An 18,081-nucleotide genomic window follows, 5' to 3' on the forward strand; every position below is an offset into this window, starting at 1 on the left:
GATTCAGGTCTGATCGCTGGGCAGTGATTTTTTGCGGTCCTGCGTTCAGATAGTCGCCGCTTCCAGGGGGAGTGTAAATTCGCAGTGCAAATGTGCGATCGCATGTGTACGCCGAGCTGCTAAAAATCAGTGTGTGCAGCCTCTGCGTAGCCCAGGATTTACTCCTACAGCGCGATGAGAAGAGGCTGTTCGGGGCCGGAGCTGACGTCAGACACCCGCCCTGAAAACGCTTGGTCACGCCAGCATTTTTCCAAACACTCCCAGTAAATGGCCAGTTACCACCCACAAACGGCCTATTCCTGACCCAGTCGCTGCCTGTGATAATTTAACTCAAAGGTTGTCAAACGCGGTCCTCGAGGCACCCAATGGTCCAGGTTTTAGGTATATCCATAGCTCAGCACAAATGGTTAAATCAAATTGACTGAGGCCAAGCATGGATATACTTAAAACCTGGACCGTTGGAGTGCTGTGAGGACAGCGTTTGAGAACTTCTGGTTTAACTTGTTGTTTCTGTGCCTGGATTTATCAGGTAACGTCTGCCCCCTACAGGTGGAATGTCATATTTACCTGAGTCAGAGAAAACTACTTGAGTATTGTAGATCTCACGGTATCGTCCTGGTGGGATACAGCCTGCTGGGGTCCAGCAGGGATGAGAAATGGTAATGGACAACTTCATAATAAATTCATCATATTGTTTACAATTGGTGACCCGTTATCACTGTCATTATAAGCCGGCATTCCTCAATGTAATTTCCATCAACCATTATAAGGGCCAGAGAAAAAGTAATTTTATAATAATAAAAACGAAAAATCTAAGAAATACATATTATTCTCACCAGCTCAGAATGGTTATATGTATTTACCCTGCATTGTGTTTTCAGGAAGGGAATAAAAAAGTTTTAACTTTTAATATTAATATTATATTAATATTATAAAATATGTAATATTATAACGGGGGTCCCAGAAAAATAGCACACTGACACGTGGGATACTAGAACAGTAGCACACTGACACGTGGAATACTAGAACAATAGCACACTGACACGTGGGATACTAGAACAAAAGCACACTGACACGTGGGATACTAGAACAGTAGCACACAGACACGTGGAATACTAGAACAGTAGCACACTGACACGTGGAATACTAGAACAATAGCACACTGACACGTGGGATACTAGAACAGTAGCACACTGACACATGGGACACTAGAACAATAGCACACTGACACAAGGAATACTAGAACAATAGCACACTGACACGTGGGATACTAGAACAGTAGCACACTGACACATGGGACACTAGAACAATAGCACACTGACACGTGGAATACTAGAACAATAGCACACTGACACGTGGGATACTAGAACAATAGCACACTGACACGTGGGATACTAGAACAATAGCACACTGACACGTGGAATACTAGAACAATAGCACACTGACACGTGGGATACTAGAACAGTAGCACACTGACACGTGGGATACTAGAACAGTAGCACACTGACACGTGGAATACTAGAACAGTAGCACACTGACACGTGGGATACTAGAACAGTAGCACACTGACACGTGGAATACTAGAACAATAGCACACTGCACGTGGAATACTAGAACAATAGCACACTGACACGTGGGATACTAGAACAGTAGCACACTGACACGTGGAATACTAGAACAGTAGCACACTGACACGTGGGATACTAGAACAGTAGCACACTGACACGTGGAATACTAGAACAATAGCACACTGACACGTGGGATACTAGAACAGTAGCACACTGACACGTGGGATACTAGAACAGTAGCACACTGACACGTTGAATACTAGAACAATAGCACACTGACACGTGGGATACTAGAACAGTAGCACACTGACAAGTGGGATACTAGAACAGTAGCACACTGACACGTGGAATACTAGAACAATAGCACACTGACACGTGGGATACTAGAACAGTAGCACACTGACACGTGGGATACTAGAACAGTAGCACACTGACACGTGGAATACTAGAACAATAGCACACTGACACGTGGGATACTAGAACAGTAGCACACTGACACGTGGGATACTAGAACAGTAGCACACTGACACGTGGAATACTAGAACAGTAGCACACTGACACGTGGGATACTAGAACAGTAGCACACTGACACGTGGGATACTAGAACAATAGCACACTGACACGTGGGATACTAGAACAGTAGCACACTGACACGTGGAATACTAGAACAGTAGCACACTGACACTTGGGATACTAGAACAATAGCACACTGACACTTGGGATACTAGAACAATAGCACACTGACACGTGGGATACTAGAACAGTAGCACACCGACACATGGGATACTAGAACAATAGCACACCGACACGTGGGATACTAGAACAATAGCACACCGACACGTGGAATACTAGAACAGTAGCACACCGACACGTGGGATACTAGAACAGTAGCACACCGACACCTGGGATACTAGAACAGTAGCACACTGACACGTGGGATACTAGAACAATAGCACACTGACACCTGGGATACTAGAACAGTAGCACACTGACACGTGGGATACTAGAACAGTAGCACACTGACACGTGGGATACTAGAACAGTAGCACACTGACACGTGGGATACTAGAACAGTAGCACACTGACACCTGGGATACTAGAACAATAGCACACTGACACGTGGGAAACTAGAACAGTAGCACACTGACACGTGGAATACTAGAACAGTAGCACACTGACACATGGGATACTAGAACAATAGCACACTGACACGTGCGATACTAGAACAATAGCACACTGACACGTGGGATACTAGAACAGTAGCACACTGACACGTGGAATACTAGAACAGTAGCACACTGACACGTGGGATACTAGAACAGTAGCATACTGACACGTGGGATACTAGAACAGTAGCACACTGACACGTGGAACAGTAGCACACTGACACTTGGGATACTAGAACAGTAGCACACTGACACGTGGATACTAGAACAATAGCACACTGACACCTGGGATACTAGAACAGTAGCACACTGACACGTGGAATACTAGAACAATAGCACACTGACACGTGGGATACTAGAACAGTAGCACACTGACACGTGGGATACTAGAACAGAAGCACACTGACACGTGGAATACTAGAACAATAGCACACTGACACGTGGGATACTAGAACAATAGCACACTGACACCTGGGATACTAGAACAGTAGCACACTGACACGTGGAATACTAGAACAATAGCACACTGACACTTGGGATACTAGAACAGTAGCACACTGACACGTGGGATACTAGAACAGTAGCACACTGACACGTGGGATACTAGAACAATAGCACACTGACACGTGGGATACTAGAACAGTAGCACACTGACACGTGGAATACTAGAACAGTAGCACACTGACACTTGGGATACTAGAACAATAGCACACTGACACTTGGGATACTAGAACAGTAGCACACTGACACGTGGGATACTAGAACAGTAGCACACTGACACCTGGGATACTAGAACAATAGCACACTGACACGTGGGAAACTAGAACAGTAGCACACTGACACGTGGAATACTAGAACAGTAGCACACTGACACATGGGATACTAGAACAATAGCACACTGACACGTGCGATACTAGAACAATAGCACACTGACACGTGGGATACTAGAACAGTAGCACACTGACACGTGGAATACTAGAACAGTAGCACACTGACACGTGGGATACTAGAACAGTAGCATACTGACACGTGGGATACTAGAACAGTAGCACACTGACACGTGGAACAGTAGCACACTGACACTTGGGATACTAGAACAGTAGCACACTGACACGTGGATACTAGAACAATAGCACACTGACACCTGGGATACTAGAACAGTAGCACACTGACACGTGGAATACTAGAACAATAGCACACTGACACGTGGGATACTAGAACAGTAGCACACTGACACGTGGGATACTAGAACAGAAGCACACTGACACGTGGAATACTAGAACAATAGCACACTGACACGTGGGATACTAGAACAATAGCACACTGACACCTGGGATACTAGAACAGTAGCACACTGACACGTGGAATACTAGAACAATAGCACACTGACACTTGGGATACTAGAACAGTAGCACACTGACACGTGGGATACTAGAACAGTAGCACACTGACACGTGGGATACTAGAACAATAGCACACTGACACGTGGGATACTAGAACAGTAGCACACTGACACGTGGAATACTAGAACAGTAGCACACTGACACTTGGGATACTAGAACAATAGCACACTGACACGTGGGATACTAGAACAGTAGCACACCGACACATGGGATACTAGAACAATAGCACACCGACACGTGGGATACTAGAACAATAGCACACCGACACGTGGAATACTAGAACAGTAGCACACCGACACGTGGGATACTAGAACAGTAGCACACCGACACCTGGGATACTAGAACAGTAGCACACTGACACGTGGGATACTAGAACAATAGCACACTGACACCTGGGATACTAGAACAGTAGCACACTGACACGTGGGATACTAGAACAGTAGCACACTGACACGTGGGATACTAGAACAGTAGCACACTGACACGTGGGATACTAGAACAGTAGCACACTGACACCTGGGATACTAGAACAATAGCACACTGACACGTGGGAAACTAGAACAGTAGCACACTGACACGTGGAATACTAGAACAGTAGCACACTGACACATGGGATACTAGAACAACAGCACACTGACACGTGCGATACTAGAACAATAGCACACTGACACGTGGGATACTAGAACAGTAGCACACTGACACGTGGAATACTAGAACAGTAGCACACTGACACGTGGGATACTAGAACAGTAGCATACTGACACGTGGGATACTAGAACAGTAGCACACTGACACGTGGAACAGTAGCACACTGACACTTGGGATACTAGAACAGTAGCACACTGACACGTGGATACTAGAACAGTAGCACACTGACACTTGGGATACTAGAACAGTAGCACACTGACACGTGGAATACTAGAACAATAGCACACTGACACGTGGAATACTAGAACAATAGCACACTGACACGTGGGATACTAGAACAGTAGCACACTGACACGTGGGATACTAGAACAGTAGCACACTGACACGTGGGATACTAGAACAGTAGCACACTGACACGTGGGACACTAGAACAATAGCACACTGACACATGGGATACTAGAACAATAGCACACTGACACGTGGAATACTAGAACAGTAGCACACTGACACCTGGGATACTAGAACAATAGCACACTGACACGTGGGATACTAGAACAGTAGCACACTGACACGTGGAATACTAGAACAGTAGCACACTGACACCTGGGATACTAGAACAGTAGCACACTGACACGTGGGATACTAGAACAGTAGCACACTGACACGTGGGATACTAGAACAGTAGCACACTGACACGTGGAATACTAGAACAATAGCACACTGAGACGTGGAATACTAGAACAGTAGCACACTGACACGTGGGATACTAGAACAATAGCACACTGACACATTGGACACTAGTACAGTAGCACACTGACACGTGGAATACTAGAACAGTAGCACACTGACACGTGGAATACTAGAACAATTGCACACTGACACATGGGATACTAGAACAATAGCACACTGACACGTGGGATACTAGAACAATAGCACACTGACACGTGGGATACTAGAACAATAGCACACTGACACGTGGGATACTAGAACAATAGCACACTGACACGTGGGATACTAGAACAATAGCACACTGACACGTGGGATACTAGAACAATAGCACACTGACACGTGGGATACTAGAACAGTAGCACACTGACACATGGGATACTAGAACAATAGCACACTGACACGTGGGATACTAGAACAATAGCACACTGACACGTGGAATACTAGAACAATAGCACACTGACACGTGGAATACTAGAACAATAGCACACTGACACGTGGGATACTAGAACAATAGCACACTGACACGTGGAATACTAGAACAGTAGCACACTGACACATGGGAAACTAGAACAATAGCACACTGACACGTGGGATACTAGAACAATAGCACACTGACACGTGGGATACTAGAACAGTAGCACATTGACACATGGGATACTAGAACAATAGCACACTGACACGTGGGATACTAGAACAATAGCACACTGACACGTGGGATACTAGAACAGTAGCACACTGACACATGGGATACTAGAACAATAGCACACTGACACGTGGGATACTAGAACAATAGCACACTGACACGTGGAATACTAGAACAGTAGCACACTGACACCTGGGATACTAGAACAATAGCACACTGACACGTGGGATACTAGAACAATAGCACACTGACACGTGGAATACTAGAACAGTAGCACACTGACACGTGGAATACTAGAACAATAGCACACTGACACGTGGGATACTAGAACAATAGCACACTGACACCTGGATTACTAGAACAGTAGCACACTGACACGTGGAATACTAGAACAATAGCACACTGACACGTGGGATACTAGAACAGTAGCACACTGACACGTGGAATACTAGAACAGTAGCACACTGACACTTGGGATACTAGAACAATAGCACACTGACACTTGGGATACTAGAACAATAGCACACCGACACGTGGGATACTAGAACAGTAGCACACCGACACCTGGGATACTAGAACAGTAGCACACTGACACGTGGGATACTAGAACAGTAGCACACTGACACCTGGGATACTAGAACAGTAGCACACTGACACGTGGGATACTAGAACAGTAGCACACTGACACGTGGGATACTAGAACAGTAGCACACTGACACGTGGGATACTAGAACAGTAGCACACCGACACCTGGGATACTAGAACAATAGCACACTGACACCTGGGATACTAGAACAGTAGCACACTGACACGTGGAATACTAGAACAGTAGCACACTGACACGTGGAATACTAGAACAATAGCACACTGACACGTGGAATACTAGAACAGTAGCACACTGACACGTGGAATACTAGAACAATAGCACACTGACACCTGGGATACTAGAACAGTAGCACACTGACACGTGGAATACTAGAACAGTAGCACACTGACACGTGGAATACTAGAACAATAGCACACTGACACGTGGGATACTAGAACAATAGCACACTGACACCTGGGATACTAGAACAGTAGCACACTGACACGTGGAATACTAGAACAATAGCACACTGACACGTGGGATACTAGAACAGTAGCACACTGACACGTGGGATACTAGAACAGAAGCACACTGACACGTGGAATACTAGAACAATAGCACACTGACACGTGGGATACTAGAACAATAGCACACTGACACCTGGGATACTAGAACAGTAGCACACTGACATATGGAATACTAGAACAATAGCACACTGACACTTGGGATACTAGAACAGTAGCACACTGACACGTGGGATACTAGAACAGTAGCACACTGACACGTGGGATACTAGAACAATAGCACACTGACACGTGGGATACTAGAACAGTAGCACACTGACACGTGGAATACTAGAACAGTAGCACACTGACACTTGGGATACTAGAACAATAGCACACTGACACTTGGGATACTAGAACAATAGCACACTGACACGTGGGATACTAGAACAGTAGCACACTGACACATGGGATACTAGAACAATAGCACACCGACACGTGGGATACTAGAACAATAGCACACCGACACGTGGGATACTAGAACAGTAGCACACCGACACGTGGGATACCGACACGTGGGATACTAGAACAGTAGCACACCGACACCTGGGATACTAGAACAGTAGCACACTGACACGTGGGATACTAGAACAATAGCACACTGACACCTGGGATACTAGAACAGTAGCACACTGACACGTGGGATACTAGAACAGTAGCACACTGACACGTGGGATACTAGAACAGTAGCACACTGACACGTGGGATACTAGAACAGTAGCACACTGACACCTGGGATACTAGAACAATAGCACACTGACACGTGGGATACTAGAACAGTAGCACACTGACACGTGGAATACTAGAACAGTAGCACACTGACACATGGGATACTAGAACAATAGCACACTGACACGTGCGATACTAGAACAATAGCACACTGACACGTGGGATACTAGAACAGTAGCACACTGACACGTGGAATACTAGAACAGTAGCACACTGACACGTGGGATACTAGAACAGTAGCACACTGACACGTGGGATACTAGAACAGTAGCACACTGACACTTGGGATACTAGAACAGTAGCACACTGACACGTGGAATACTAGAACAGTAGCACACTGACACTTGGGATACTAGAACAGTAGCACACTGACACGTGGAATACTAGAACAATAGCACACTGACACGTGGAATACTAGAACAATAGCACACTGACACGTGGGATACTAGAACAGTAGCACACTGACACGTGGGATACTAGAACAGTAGCACACTGACACGTGGGATACTAGAACAGTAGCACACTGACACGTGGGACACTAGAACAATAGCACACTGACACATGGGATACTAGAACAATAGCACACTGACACGTGGAATACTAGAACAGTAGCACACTGACACCTGGGATACTAGAACAATAGCACACTGACACGTGGGATACTAGAACAGTAGCACACTGACACGTGGAATACTAGAACAGTAGCACACTGACACCTGGGATACTAGAACAGTAGCACACTGACACGTGGGATAACAGAACAGTAGCACACTGACACGTGGGATACTAGAACAGTAGCACACTGGCACGTGGAATACTAGAACAATAGCACACTGACACGTGGAATACTAGAACAGTAGCACATTGACACGTGGGATACTAGAACAATAGCACACTGACACATTGGATACTAGTACAGTAGCACACTGACACGTGGAATACTAGAACAGTAGCACACTGACACGTGGAATACTAGAACAATTGCACACTGACACATGGGATACTAGAACAATAGCACACTGACACGTGGGATACTAGAACAATAGCACACTGACACGTGGGATACTAGAACAATAGCACACTGACACGTGGGATACTAGAACAATAGCACACTGACACGTGGGATACTAGAACAGTAGCACACTGACACATGGGATACTAGAACAATAGCACACTGACACGTGGGATACTAGAACAATAGCACACTGACACGTGGAATACTAGAACAATAGCACACTGACACGTGGAATACTAGAACAATAGCACACTGACACGTGGGATACTAGAACAGTAGCACACTGACACGTGGAATACTAGAACAATAGCACACTGACACGTGGAATACTAGAACAGTAGCACACTGACACATGGTAAACTAGAACAATAGCACACTGACACGTGGGATACTAGAACAATAGCACACTGACACGTGAAATACTAGAACAGTAGCACATTGACACATGGGATACTAGAACAATAGCACACTGACACGTGGGATACTAGAAGAATAGCACACTGACACGTGGGATACTAGAACAGTAGCACACTGACACATGGGATACTAGAACAATAGCACACTGACACGTGGGATACTAGAACAATAGTACACTGACACGTGGAATACTAGAACAGTAGCACACTGACACCTGGGATACTAGAACAATAGCACACTGACACGTGGGATACTAGAACAATAGCACACTGACACGTGGAATACAAGAACAGTAGCACACTGACACGTGGAATACTAGAACAATAGCACACTGACACGTGGGATACTAGAACAATAGCACACTGACACCTGGGATACTAGAACAGTAGCACACTGACACGTGGAATACTAGAACAATAGCACACTGACACGTGGGATACTAGAACAGTAGCACACTGACACGTGGAATACTAGAACAGTAGCACACTGACACGTGGGATACTAGAACAATAGCACACTGACACCTGGGATACTAGAACAGTAGCACACTGACACGTGGGATACTAGAACAGTAGCACACTGACACGTGGGATACTAGAACAGTAGCACACTGACACGTGGGATACTAGAACAGTAGCACACCGACACCTGGGATACTAGAACAATAGCACACTGACACCTGGGATACTAGAACAGTAGCACACTGACACGTGGAATACTAGAACAGTAGCACACTGACACGTGGGATACTAGAACAGTAGCACACTGACACGTGGGATACTAGAACAGTAGCACACTGACACCTGGGATACTAGAACAATAGCACACTGACACGTGGGATACTAGAACAATAGCACACTGACACCTGGGATACTAGAACAGTAGCACACTGACACGTGGGATACTAGAACAGTAGCACACTGACACGTGGGATACTAGAACAGTAGCACACTGACACGTGGGATACTAGAACAGTAGCACACCGACACCTGGGATACTAGAACAATAGCACACTGACACCTGGGATACTAGAACAGTAGCACACTGACACGTGGAATACTAGAACAGTAGCACACTGACACGTGGGATACTAGAACAGTAGCACACTGACACGTGGGATACTAGAACAGTAGCACACTGACACCTGGGATACTAGAACAATAGCACACTGACACGTGGGATACTAGAACAGTAGCACACTGACACGTGGAATACTAGAACAGTAGCACACTGACACATGGGATACTAGAACAATAGCACACTGACACGTGCGATACTAGAACAATAGCACACTGACACGTGGGATACTAGAACAGTAGCACACTGACACGTGGAATACTAGAACAGTAGCACACTGACACGTGGGATACTAGAACAGTAGCACACTGACACGTGGGATACTAGAACAGTAGCACACTGACACTTGGGATACTAGAACAGTAGCACACTGACACGTGGAATACTAGAACAGTAGCACACTGACACTTGGGATACTAGAACAGTAGCACACTGACACGTGGAATACTAGAACAATAGCACACTGACACGTGGAATACTAGAACAATAGCACACTGACACGTGGGATACTAGAACAGTAGCACACTGACACGTGGGATACTAGAACAGTAGCACACTGACACGTGGGATACTAGAACAGTAGCACACTGACACGTGGGACACTAGAACAATAGCACACTGACACATGGGATACTAGAACAATAGCACACTGACACGTGGAATACTAGAACAGTAGCACACTGACACCTGGGATACTAGAACAATAGCACACTGACACGTGGGATACTAGAACAGTAGCACACTGACACGTGGAATACTAGAACAGTAGCACACTGACACCTGGGATACTAGAACAGTAGCACACTGACACGTGGGATAACAGAACAGTAGCACACTGACACGTGGGATACTAGAACAGTAGCACACTGGCACGTGGAATACTAGAACAATAGCACACTGACACGTGGAATACTAGAACAGTAGCACATTGACACGTGGGATACTAGAACAATAGCACACTGACACATTGGATACTAGTACAGTAGCACACTGACACGTGGAATACTAGAACAGTAGCACACTGACACGTGGAATACTAGAACAATTGCACACTGACACATGGGATACTAGAACAATAGCACACTGACACGTGGGATACTAGAACAATAGCACACTGACACGTGGGATACTAGAACAATAGCACACTGACACGTGGGATACTAGAACAATAGCACACTGACACGTGGGATACTAGAACAGTAGCACACTGACACATGGGATACTAGAACAATAGCACACTGACACGTGGGATACTAGAACAATAGCACACTGACACGTGGAATACTAGAACAATAGCACACTGACACGTGGAATACTAGAACAATAGCACACTGACACGTGGGATACTAGAACAGTAGCACACTGACACGTGGAATACTAGAACAATAGCACACTGACACGTGGAATACTTGAACAGTAGCACACTGACACATGGGAAACTAGAACAATAGCACACTGACACGTGGGATACTAGAACAATAGCACACTGACACGTGAAATACTAGAACAGTAGCACATTGACACATGGGATACTAGAACAATAGCACACTGACACGTGGGATACTAGAACAATAGCACACTGACACGTGGGATACTAGAACAGTAGCACACTGACACATGGGATACTAGAACAATAGCACACTGACACGTGGGATACTAGAACAATAGCACACTGACACGTGGAATACTAGAACAGTAGCACACTGACACCTGGGATTCTAGAACAATAGCACACTGACACGTGGGATACTAGAACAATAGCACACTGACACGTGGAATACAAGAACAGTAGCACACTGACACGTGGAATACTAGAACAATAGCACACTGACACGTGGGATACTAGAACAATAGCACACTGACACCTGGGATACTAGAACAGTAGCACACTGACACGTGGAATACTAGAACAATAGCACACTGACACCTGGGATACTAGAACAGTAGCACACTGACACGTGGAATACTAGAACAGTAGCACACTGACACTTGGGATACTAGAACAATAGCACACTGACACTTGGGATACTAGAACAATAGCACACTGACACGTGGGATACTAGAACAGTAGCACACCGACACCTGGGATACTAGAACAGTAGCACACTGACACGTGGGATACTAGAACAATAGCACACTGACACCTGGGATACTAGAACAGTAGCACACTGACACGTGGGATACTAGAACAGTAGCACACTGACACGTGGGATACTAGAACAGTAGCACACTGACACGTGGGATACTAGAACAGTAGCACACCGACACCTGGGATACTAGAACAATAGCACACTGACACCTGGGATACTAGAACAGTAGGACACTGACACGTGGAATACTAGAACAGTAGCACACTGACACATGGGATACTAGAACAATAGCACACTGACACGTGGGATACTAGAACAGTAGCACACTGACACGTGGAATACTAGAACAGTAGCACACTGACACGTGGGATACTAGAACAGTAGCACACTGACACGTGGGATACTAGAACAGTAGCACACTGACACGTGGAACAGTAGCACACTGACACTTGGGATACTAGAACAGTAGCACACTGACACGTGGAATACTAGAACAGTAGCACACTGACACTTGGGATACTAGAACAGTAGCACACTGACACGTGGAATACTAGAACAATAGCACACTGACACGTGGAATACTAGAACAATAGCACACTGACACGTGGGATACTAGAACAGTAGCACACTGACACGTGGGATACTAGAACAGTAGCACACTGACACGTGGAATACTAGAACAGTAGCACACTGACACGTGGGACACTAGAACAATAGCACACTGACACGTGGAATACTAGAACAGTAGCACACTGACACGTGGGATACTAGAACAGTAGCACACTGACACATGGGATAATAGAACAGTAGCACACTGACACGTGGAATACTAGAACAGTAGCACACTGACACGTGGAATACTAGAACAATAGCACACTGACACGTGGGATACTAGAACAGTAGCACACTGACACGTGGGATACTAGAACAGTAGCACACTGACACGTGGGACACTAGAACAATAGCACACTGACACGTGGGATACTAGAACAGTAGCACACTGACACGTGGAATACTAGAACAATAGCACACTGACACGTGGAATACTAGAACAGTAGCACACTGACACGTGGGATACTAGAACAATAGCACACTGACACATTGGATACTAGTACAGTAGCACACTGACACGTGGAATACTAGAACAGTATCACACTGACACGTGGAATACTAGAACAATAGCACACTGACACATGGGATACTAGAACAATAGCACACTGACACGTGGGATACTAGAACAATAGCACACTGACACGTGGGATACTAGAACAATAGCACACTGACACGTGGGATACTAGAACAGTAGCACACTGACACGTGGGATACTAGAACAGTAGCACACTGACACATGGGATACTAGAACAGTAGCACACTGACACGTGGAATACTAGAACAGTAGCACACTGACACCTGGGATACTAGAACAGTAGCACACTGACACGTGGAATACTAGAACAGTAGCACACTGACACGTGGAATACTAGAACAATAGCACACTGACACTTGGGATACTAGAACAGTAGCACACCGACACGTGGGATACTAGAACAATAGCACACTGACACGTGGAATACTAGAACAGTGGCACACTGACACGTGGAATGGGAATAGCAGCCGATCAATGTTATTTTAGTGTCAGACTCTTCTGTGTACAATGTCAAATAACAATGAGGCAATTATTTTCTGCGTGGTGGCCGCAATGTACGTAGTGGAATGGTTGCCAACATCAATGAATCTACATCACCCCCCTCACACACACATCACGCAAAATTAAATTGCCCCCTATGAATACTTATGATGCATTGTACCAGGGGTGGGGAACCTTTGGCCCTCCAGCTGTTGTTGAACTACACATACCAGCATGCCTTGCAACAGTTTTGCTATTTGGCTATGCTAAAACTGTTGCAGGGCATGCTGGGATGTGTAGTTGAACAACAGTTGGAGGGCCGCAGGTTCCACATCCGTGCATTACACGTTACCACGACACCTTAAGTTTATTGTCACTGGGCTAATTAGATCATTTTCTTAGGATTGACCAAAATGCACCGGTTGTCCTAGAGGATCACGTTTTGGTGGCTATCGCCAGGAAACACAGCAGGTCCCCAGCTCAGGTGGCACTAAGATATTTCCTTCAGCTCGGTGTTGTTGTCCTGGCAAAGAGCTTCAGCCCCGCGAGGATCAAAGAAAATTTTCAGGTCAGGTGTCCAATATGGTGGTGGTGCTTGGGGTGGGGGGTTATCTGGCAATCTTTCTAACTACATCAGAGAAAGTACACATTATATCAATGTGCAAAGCAAATCTCAGGTGACAGGCAACTACAGAATCTACAATGAGCAGTGAAGAAGTTGCCCCTAGCAACCATTAAGCACCACAGAGGGCGATTTATCATGCTCACAGACCACAATATATTCCATATACTCCAACTGCTCCTCAAAAGAGCATCAGGAACAGGGAGAATAAGTATTGGAGGGGAGCGTCCAGCCTGCACGGTAGGGATCAGGAGGTCCCTCTCCGGCTTGGCTTTCCCCATCGGGAAAACTGGCTAATGTCATCTGAAGCTTTTTTATAGTTTGTTAAATAGCCCCATTCCATAGTTTGTTAAATAGCCCCATTCCATCTCATGGCGCCGGACGTCAGAGATCTCTCAGGAATTATAGCACAGTTATTTCATTTTGGCACAATCCTGCGAAAACAACACTTTTAGGATTTATGGCTTATGGCTATTTAATAAATAAGCCCCGTGAAACATCTCGTACTCTTCTCCAGATGGTCTGGTCTTCAACTCCGGAAATGACACTGAACAATTATTCCCTTAAAACTTAACTATATGAAGAACATCTTATTGCATGGGATGAATGGAATTCTGTTTTTTTTTTACTATTTTCTGTATAAATTGTAGCAAGCAGGTTGTTTGGAACATGTTTATTATGTTTGGAAGGTTAGGGTGTGTACACACGGTGAGATATTTTCTTTCGATTTTGACTATATAGTCAAAATCGCAAGAAAAGTTAGTGCAGATCGCAAGGTGAAAGTCACCTTGCGATCCCGATGCGCGGTCCCGCCAGGTCGGCATCGCAAGAAAAGATAGACTGTGCAGGCAAGTCAATCCTTGCTAGATCGGTGTACTATCTAGTTCATCTCACATGTCAATATCTCACATAAGCCAAAATCTCACATAAGCCAAAATGGTAAGCACACATAGTCCATATCTCAAGAAAAGTTACTCAAGATCTGTGCTATCTGGGCTCCAGGGAGTTCAAGGGAAATCACAAGTGAAAATCGGGCATAGTAAGGATCTCACCGTGTGTACACACCCTAACTCAAATGTTCTCATTCTATCTCATTTTCCTATTTTGTGATTTGTTACAGGTCTTTGACTTTCACTTATCCCCAGAAGACCTGAAAGAACTAGAAGCTCTTAATAGCAATTATCGCTATGTTGGAGCTAAGCAGTGAGTAAAACGCATGGGTGATGCATGTTACAAGCAGTGAGTAAAAGGCGTGGGTAATGCATGTTACAAGCAGTAAGTAAAACGCGTGGGTTATGCATGTTACAAACTAAGTAAAATGCGTGGGTGTTGCATGTTACAAGTAGTAAGTAAAACACGTGGGTAATGCATGTTACAAGCAGTAAGTAAAATGCGTGGGTGATGCATGTTACAAGCAGTAAGTAAAATGCGTGGGTAATGCATGTTACAAGCAGTAAGTAAAACGCGTGGGTGATGCATGTTACAAGCAGTAAGTAAAACACGTGGGTAATGCATGTTACAAGCAGTAAATAAAACGCATGGGTAATGCATGTTACAAGCAGTAAGTAAAACACGTGGGTAATGCATGTTACAAGCAGTAAGTAAAACACGTGGGTAATGCATGTTACAAGCAGTAAGTAAAGCGCATGGGTAATGCATGTTACAAACAGCAAATAAAACACGTGGATAATGCATGTTACAAGCAGTAAGTAAAATGCGTGGGTGATGCATGTTACAAGCAGTAAGTAAAACATGTGGGTACTGCATGTTACAAACAGTAAGTAAAACCCGTGGGTAATGCATGTTACAAGCAGTAAGTAAAACGCGTGGGTCTTGCATGTTAGAAGCAGTGAGTAAAACGCGTGGGTTATGCATGTTACAAGCAGTAAGTAAAACACGTGGGTAATGCATGTTACAAGCAGTAAGTAAAACGTGTGGGTAATGCATGTTACAAGCAGTAAGTAAAACACGTGGGTAATGCATGTTACAAGCAGTAAGTAAAATGCGTGGGTGATGCAGGTTACAAGCAGTGAGTAAAATGTGTGGGTGATGCATGTTAGAAGCAGTGAGTAAAACACGGGGGTAATGCATGTTACAAGCAGTAAGTAAAATGCGTGGGTGATGCATGTTACAAGCAGTAAGTAAAACATGTGGGTAATGCATGTTACAAGCAGTAAGTAAAACGCGTGGGTGATGCATGTTACAAGCAGTAAGTAAAACACGTGGGTAATGCATGTTTCAAGCAGTAAGTAAAACGCATGGGTAATGCATGTTACAAACAGTAAAGAAAACACGTGGATAATGCATGTTACAAGCAGTAAGTAAAATGCGTGGGTAATGCATGTTACAAGCAGTAAGTAAAACACGTGGGTAATGCATGTTACAAACAGTAAGTAAAACCCGTGGGTAATGCATGTTACAAGCAGTAAGTAAAACGCGTGGGTAATGCATGTTACAAGCACTGAGTAAAACGCGTGGGTGATGCATGTTACAAGCAGTAAGTAAAACACGTGGGTAATGCATGTTACAAGCAGTAAGTAAAACATGTGGGTAATGCATGTTACAAGCAGTAAGTAAAACGCGTGGGTGATGCATGTTACAAGCAGTAAGTAAAACACGTGGGTAATGCATGTTACAAGCAGTAAGTAAAACGCATGGGTAATGCATGTTACAAACAGTAAAGAAAACACGTGGATAATGCATGTTACAAGCAGTAAGTAAAATGCGTGGGTGATGCATGTTACAAGCAGTAAGTAAAACACGTGGGTAATGCATGTTACAAACAGTAAGTAAAACCCGTGGGTAATGCATGTTACAAGCAGTAAGTAAAACGCGTGGGTGATGCATGTTACAAGCAGTGAGTAAAACGCGTGGGTGATGCATGTTACAAGCAGTAAGTAAAACACGTGGGTAATGCATGTTACAAGCAGTAAGTAAAACGTGTGGGTAATGCATGTTACAAGCAGTAAGTAAAACACGTGGGTAATGCATGTTACAAGCAGTAAGTAAAATGCGTGGGTAATGCATGTTACAAGCAGTGAGTAAAATGCGTGGGTAATGCATGTTAGAAGCAGTGAGTAAAACACGGGGGTAATGCATGTTACAAACAGTAAGTAAAACCCGTGGGTAATGCATGTTACAAGCAGTAAGTAAAACGCGTGGGTAATGCATGTTACAAGCAGTGAGTAAAACGCGTGG

At 44.8% G+C, this 18,081-nt stretch overlaps 2 protein-coding genes across 4 annotated transcripts in view; one reads left to right on the top strand and one right to left on the bottom strand.

Moving 5' to 3' along the window:
* LOC134933696 (aldo-keto reductase family 1 member C1-like) overlaps nucleotides 1–18,081 on the bottom strand; it is a 243,009-nt gene that overhangs the window by 127,376 nt on the left and 97,552 nt on the right. The gene's annotated exons all lie outside the window — the stretch shown is intronic.
* The window catches only part of LOC134933698 (prostaglandin-E(2) 9-reductase-like), a 58,812-nt gene that overhangs the window by 16,846 nt on the left and 23,885 nt on the right, over nucleotides 1–18,081 (top strand). For both annotated transcript variants that reach the window (XM_063929082.1, XM_063929083.1), the window contains exons 6-8: nucleotides 550–659; nucleotides 14,664–14,829; nucleotides 16,004–16,086. In XM_063929082.1, coding sequence (XP_063785152.1) covers nucleotides 550–659; nucleotides 14,664–14,829; nucleotides 16,004–16,086 — 359 coding nt within the window. The remainder of the gene's footprint in view (nucleotides 1–549; nucleotides 660–14,663; nucleotides 14,830–16,003; nucleotides 16,087–18,081) is intronic.

This window comes from Pseudophryne corroboree, chromosome 6, assembly GCF_028390025.1.
Source record: "Pseudophryne corroboree isolate aPseCor3 chromosome 6, aPseCor3.hap2, whole genome shotgun sequence".
NCBI lineage: Eukaryota > Metazoa > Chordata > Amphibia > Anura > Myobatrachidae > Pseudophryne > Pseudophryne corroboree.